At 36.9% G+C, this 7,520-nt stretch overlaps 1 protein-coding gene across 1 annotated transcript; it reads left to right on the forward strand.

The window, feature by feature from the left end:
• The first annotated feature begins 525 nt into the window (after positions 1–525).
• Positions 526–5,523, forward strand: LOC142176743 (uncharacterized). Its single transcript, XM_075245000.1, has 2 exons — positions 526–928; positions 4,556–5,523. Exons 1-2 carry the CDS (start codon positions 815–817, stop codon positions 5,312–5,314), a joined length of 873 nt encoding a protein of 290 aa, XP_075101101.1. The 5' UTR covers positions 526–814; the 3' UTR covers positions 5,315–5,523.
• The last annotated feature ends 1,997 nt before the right edge of the window (positions 5,524–7,520 follow it).

Raw genomic sequence — 7,520 nt, forward strand, 5'->3', positions numbered from 1 at the left:
AAAAGATTCGAATTTATGAACATAATTTTCGAACTTTAGGACACAGTGTTCTGATGTTTAAGCAAATTGGATAATCGTTAAATACATTGTAAACTGTAAATGTATTTTGAACAATATGTTTAGTGGCTATCTGGTGTCATTTCCACACCAATCTTGAGGCCGTTACAGTTGGACCTTCACTACGGGTCCAGTATCTACCTTTTTTGTTTTTGTGACGAAGTCCCGTATCCAGTTTGTCGGCCCTTGATTTTCCCCGTGCTCACAATTTTGAAACATCACATCCTAAAGTTTTCCCTCCCGAGACGGTGTGTGTCCCGACTTCATTTCCGTCACCTCTGTTTGCGAAAATGCCCCAAAGAAACTGGAGAGACCAAGAAAATCCAACACCCACTCTGAGAAGATCTCCCCGGTTTACTGCCGCTGCTACTGAGATTTCTGATAAGGAAGTCCACAAAAATCAGATTGTTGTCTCAAAAAGCTCCCAAAAATCCAGTACTAGGCTGCGAAGGTCGCCAAGATTGAGCATTGTAAATCTGCAGAATAATGGTGCGGTAAATAGTATAGAGAGAAGGGTTACACGTAGTTCTACCGGGGACCCACCTGTCAGTAAAGTACTAGGCTATGATTCCGCTGACAATTCATTTGAGAAAAGAAAGGGTGATTTAAAGAATGGGCCAAAGATCCCTACACATGCTCAAGAGACTAGTAAAGAAAGTTTAGCTGGCCCATCATCTGAAGTTGTGGTTTGTGGAAAGGATGATAATGGCACGGTAAAGAAAGGCACGGGATTGAAGAGAAAGAGAACTAACCACGAATGGAGGAGAGCAGTAGTGCTAATGGGTGGACCAACAAACAGGAGCTGGCATTGCAAAATGCTTATTTCGCGGCAAAGGCAACGCCTAACTTCTGGAAGAAAGTTGCTAAGATGGTAATTTGGCTGTGATTTTAAAATTAGCTTATGTTTCATTTTGTGCTTTCTATAATTCTATCTTCATGACAAACTAATTTAGCTGAGCATTGAGCATTTATATACTACTTGATGATTTATAAGGAAAGTTGTCTTTAGGATTTATGGTTTTAAGTGTCAAAGTCCAGGTGTAATCAAAGGTAGGATTCAGGTATGATACGAATTGCCTGCCTGGACGATTTCTTTGTCTTACGAAGACCTACCAAGTGATCTCAGTCTATTGGATATGTTTGCACATCAACAGTTTCAATGTAATAAGAAAACGAATTTTGCAAGTATAGGAGCTGATAGGTTCGAGATGGTTTAGTCAATTTTAGTCTGAAATTGGGGCTCTCGGAATTAAGTTGATCTTTGTCCAGGAGAAATTAAGAATGTCAAAAAAAGAGTTTCAGATAGTCTTTGGATGGTCTTAAGATGCACGACCGCCCAACCTTTAACCAATGTCAAAGGGTTACGTTCACTTTTTCCTCCTTTTCTTTCAAGGGTTCCCTCTCCCTTCCTCCCCTCCTATTGGAAGCTAATGTGCCTGATAGCCTGTTTGCTGCAAAAATGTTGTTGTATAACTTTGGGCCTAGACAAGCGGATTGCCTCTTGAATTTTTACAAAAGTTAATTGGGAGATTTTATTTGTTTACAGAAGAGAAATAGTTGATGGGTAGAGACAATTTCATTTCATCTTTCCCATCAGTAAAAGTACCCGTAAGGAATATTATTCTTATATATAAGACAAATAAGATCAATATCAGATCAATTAACAGTTGTATATTCTTGTATCTCACTCCTTTCTCTATTATCCTCTTTTTCAACTTTCTCTGACCAAACGTAGTTCGTTTATGTATTCCAAGGACCTCATTTCAGTTTTATGATTCGCCCTCTTATAGATTCTTAGATAGTCACTCTTTCTATTTTTGCTTTCCAATTTTGTTCAACATGCTGAGTGTTCTAATATGGTTGTCTCTGTGGATTTTAATCCGTTTCTACCACCTGATCCTCCAGCAGCGAGTATTATTAGTATGATACGACCTAATTTTCCAGCACTCTTCATTGGCCTCCTCCCTCTACCATCTCTACTACGGTACTGTTTTACCCGCTTTCCTCCATGTATGCTTATTTTACTTGAACAATCAATGTCATCTTGACCAGTAAACTACTTTCACCTTCCAAATTGCTACCAAATCTTCAACTCGCTGCTAAGTCGGCTGGTGGTTTTGAATGGAAATAATAAATAAAGCTATACCAGTATATTCTCACAAGTGGGTCTGAGGAAGATAATGTGTACACATACGTTATCTCTGCCTTGTGCAGGTGGAGAGGCTGTTACGATAAGCCCTTAGCTCAAGGAAAACAAAAATCATACTCCCTCCGTTTCAATTTATGTGAACCTATTTCCTTTTTAGTCCGTGCCAAAAAGAATGACCCCTTTCCTTATTTGGAAACAATTTACCTTTACACAATGATTTATAGTCACACAAAATATATGTGCCTCATTTTACACCACAAGATCAAAAGTCTTCTCTCTTTTCTTAAACTCCGTGCCCAGTCAAATGGGTTCACATAAATTGAAACGGAGGGAGTAGCAGTTTAAAAGGAAATACGATAGCGAAGAAGACATGGAAGAAGAAGTGTTAACAATGCAAGATAATAAGAGAACCAAAGCATAAGAAACATCAGGTAGTAATAGAAATATAAGGTTAAGGGAATTAAAATACTAGTACTACTGATAAGGGAAGGAAATACGCTCGACGGTTCTGAATGGAAATAATAAAGAGGAAATTGATGGATTTGTTTGCAGCTGGAAGAGGGAGAGAATGGGATAAAGGTGGAGATTAGAAATTGTGAGAATTGTCTCTTTAGGATTGAGAGTTTTTAGTTGTTCAGATATTCTCTTGTCACATTTTTATAGACATCCAGGGCACAAAAGTAGAAGAAGCATAATTCTTCAAAATTTGAGCTGATGTGTCGAGTATTAACCTACGAAGTAATATGGTAGTCCATTAATACCGAAAGGAGAAATTTTTAATTAAAGTATACGACATTCTGGGGTGGCTTGAAAGGAACTTAAGATAGTTTTTTGTTACATTATCAAAAAAGGAAAACAACTTAAGATAGTTTTATTTGGACAAAGGGGTCGGAGTAGGAAAAATCATTATTATGCGCATGATGATTTTATTTTCCCTGCTTATACCATGAAATATTGGAATAGCAAGATAAATTATTGCAGGAGGGAGAAAAGGAGAGAGACATAAAGGTTGATCTTTTACACTTTAGAAGATTGGCATGTTGCCAGAATAACTTCCTCCTGCAGTTAGATAGAAGTATAGAACTTGTGGTTCATCAACAGAGAGGGGGAGAGAGAGGGAGGGAGGGAGAGAGGGAGAGGGGGGGGGGAGATGATCTCTTGGGGTACCGTAGCATCAATGCGGTTGGAGCGTCAACATTAGTTCCAGCATTAAGTGAGAAATAGTACAAATTGCACGGGAAGGCTGATTAGTGGACTCATTTCATCGAGGGAAAGTGACTTTTTACAAGAACATTTGAAATCTGTGAGCAGCATGACTGTAATGATGCTGACGAGCAGTACTTGATACTTCAGCCACCCAAGTATCATACTGGTATATCAATCGCTTGATGGTTGTACGAGGGCGTGTCCAAAATAAAAGTTGGGTAGCAAGTTGATAGTGCATAGAACCTTTACTGTAGGAAGAGGGTGAAAGGCTAGTTTCTTGTGAGGCTTGGTGATGCTTCCGAAGCCAGAGGCGATGAACTACAGTGAATGACATCAGGTGATGAAAAAATAAAAAACAGCACTATCTCAGTCTATAAAGTAGGGCTTTAGTTTGTCCAGCATAGCACTTATAGGTTTATCCCATCTTCTTTGACCTTTTTTGTCACTACTCCTGATCATGTCTCTTTTGTAATGAAGTAAAGGACAAAGTAAAGGCCACAGATGATGCCGTCAGACTTGAAGAAAGTTTGGCTGGAGCATTTCATCATTTGACGTAATATTGGGTTTTGGGACTATATCAGCAGATAAGTCAACAGTATTGGGTAGTGAGGTATTGTCTCGCTAGAGGGGTTGATCCTGGGGTTTACCAGCTGTGACTGGAGGATGTAAACAGGTGCCAAAAGCTAAACTGTTGCTTCGTATTAATATTTTTCCCAAGATGAAACCTATATATGAATGACATGGTAGTGGATTAGCTAGAATTACTTATGGTGGTATATTTGTTCTTAGATCCAAATATTTTTGCATACCTACAGCTCATTTGGACACAAGCTGCTAGCCAACAAGCCTTGAGATCTGAGTAGTAACTTAGTATATACTTCTACTCCTCAGCTTCTGATTAAGATCTATTAGGATCGCGCTCCACCTAGAAATCCATGAATGTAGATTCTAGGTCCTTTGTTGACATCAATATGTTAGCAAATGGTGCATGTAACCTGTGAATTTTCTGAACACTGCAATTCAAATATGAAAACCAAAGAAAGGTATGGTAGTTACCATTTCTGGCTTTAGTTTTCCTTGTATTTTGAACGTCAGCTTGCGACATAAATGGTCATCTCAGTAAACTTTGGACTTGCTTTGCAGGTGCCTGGAAAATCAGCAAAGGAATGTTTTGACAAGATACATTCGGATTTCATGACCCCACCTCAGCCTCAACCACGTTCAAGGGTTAAAAAGATGAACACGTCATCACTTTCTCCTTGTGCAACTAAACTGCTCCTGTCCACGGGGAAAACCACCAAAAAGCTCAGATATAGCAAGCCGAAGAGCCATCTCTCACGGAAGAAAGTGAGACAACTACTGCAAAAGCAAAACGACGTAGATCGAGATAAGGAGGCAGACTTCTTCAATGTTCTTGAATCAACAGATCCAACTGCTAGGGCATTTTGCCAGAATGCAGAAATTTTCACCCCAGAGCGCAACGAAGAAGGTTTGCATTATTTTAGAAAGTGCGTGGAGAGATCCTCTTCAGCCCATAAAAAGCACCTTTCCCGATTAAGTGGTTCATCAGTAGCAGCTCTTACCAGCCCACCAGTGCTAAAGCCAATTAAGAACAAGGTGCTACATGAGAGGTACATTGATCAGCTACATTGCAGGGAAGCAAAGAGAAAAGCAGCCACTTCAAGATCAGCAAAGGGCCACCAAAATAAGAATGATCACAAGGATGAGAATGTCAGAAAAATGGATGTGATTAAAGTTGCAAAAAATGCTCTCATATCCAAAGCAAGAGATGCAATCAACCAGTTTCAGAATATACAGATACATGCTATGGACATCTTCAACGATGATGATGATGATCGTGATGAGATTCATAATTCTGATGATGACGCCGAGGATGTCTGATGAAAGGTGGACTTTGACATTTCCATCCCATGATAGTATTCACATTTGTATTGTTAACTTGATTTTCAGTAAGCTAACCCGAACTGTATCACTTTGAGTTAGGATTCAGTCAGTCTCAGGAACATACGTTCTGTAATAAAGCGTATTGTGTATATGTGAATCTGAGTCTCTCTTCTTGAAATTCAGCAATTCTTTAGTAGAGGCATGTGTAGAGTATAATGTATTTCAAGTGATAAGCTACCTGATGAAGTAGAAAAATGACATAAAATAGTAAAATCTCTGATAGGAGAACAGTTTGTTACTTCAGTAATAAAAACTAAACATTCATATAGCTTAATGCTTAGTAGATTTAGAGTGTGTTAGGCCAAGCTGCTTATTTTGAGAAGCACTTTTGCCTCGCACTTCATGTTAAAGATCCAATAATTCTAGCAAGACTGGAAAATCTTCTATCTTGTATTAATGCATGCAGGCATATTTAAATTACTGCTCCAATTTATTAGCTTGCATCTATACTCTCTCCTAGGAGTGTTCATAAAAATCCGAAAAATCGAACCAAACCGAAAACCAACCAAAAAAACCGATACTTTTTGGTTTGGTTTGGTTTTAGTTTTGAAATTTAAAAACCGATCAAATTTGGTTTGGTTTTGGTTTTAATAAAAAAAAAACCGAACCAAATCGAATATAGAAGTAACTATTTTAAATTTAGAATTACACCTATATATATGTATACTTTTATACAAAGTTTCAAAATTTTTATAGTAAATGTTAATCGTTTGCACTTTTAGTACAATTCTTTACCTTTACATTCTAGTTTAATTGGTAGTTTTCTTTTGTTAAGTGTAAGAATCTATTTCATGTTAAAAATAATATATTTTTAATCGAGTCCTTAAATTGTTCATCACTATTTGATCAATTATCATCAATATATCTTGGTAAATAATAGATTTCTCAAAGGACAATTGATTTGATAGTGTTATGTTAAAAATGTGGTCGCCAAAATATGTGTTTGGTAGTGTATGTCTTATATTTAAGAAAAAAATCGAAAAATAACCGAAAAAACCGAAAAATCGATATAAACCGAATCGAGAAAAAATCGACTTAATTGGTTTGGTTTTAATATTTGAAAAACCGACTTACTTGGTTTGGTTTCTTTTTAGGGAAAAACCGATCCATACTAGCTTGCACCTATACTCTCTCCAAAACACCAGTTGAATTAGGAAAAATTGCACCAATGGAGCAATTCGTGACTTTGACAGATTCAGACGCCTGCAAAATACAGGAATCTCTATTGTTTTCTTTTCCTGCTACGTAATGGATATAAAGTTGAGTTAGAACCCTATCGTTATTGCATAAATAATAAAATATAATCATTGTAATGGAAATATAGAAAATTACAACAATGGAAATGAGGATTCAAGAGAAATAACTGGAGGGGTTCAGATTGTGGAGGCCGAACTTAAAAAGATAAAAAAGAACATAGCAAATTGAAAAACAAATGCTTCTTTTATTTTCATCTTGGTTTAATACATTCGAGAACTTACCCACGTTCAATATTCCCGTACACTTCAGTCAGGGGGGGCGAACCCAGTGACTTTTACTCGGACCCTGTATTTACATTGAAAATTTTATTGAAAATATATAAATATACAACGGCAAACCTAGTAACAAAATAGCTCTGGGTTCAGTGGTAATTGTCCAGGGTTCGGAGTCCGCATTTACAGCGGAACACGCGGGTTGGATTCTGCCCAGAAGCAGTTAAATTTTTTTCCTTTTTAACAACGTTTTCCTTTTCATTTTTTGGAAAAAATCCACAAACTTATTACTACTAAGACAAAAAAGGAAAAGACAAAAGCTCCAAAACAGCCCAGCTGTCCTTTACTTCTTTGAGAGAGTTATTCCCCAATCAAAATCAAAAGAAAAGTGTGGGAAAGAGTTAAGGTTTTAAAAAGTTTTTGTCATTGTTTAAAATCAAAAGTACCAACTAGTCATATTTTTTTTCAAGGTTCATCCCTGCTATTTTATCTTATTTTCTTCTTTTATTTGTTTGCTTTCTTTTATCTTTTGATTTTTTAATTAAATGTTACTTGATTTTAAATTGTTTGATTCCAAAGGTTGAATTTTTCATTTCGCATTTTATATTTGTATTTTTCTGTTTCCCCTAAAATTTTAGACCCATCTCTTAATATTTTCTCAGTTTTGCCACGTG

The sequence above is a fragment of the Nicotiana tabacum genome, chromosome 22 (genome assembly GCF_000715075.1).
Source record: "Nicotiana tabacum cultivar K326 chromosome 22, ASM71507v2, whole genome shotgun sequence".
Lineage (NCBI taxonomy): Eukaryota > Viridiplantae > Streptophyta > Magnoliopsida > Solanales > Solanaceae > Nicotiana > Nicotiana tabacum.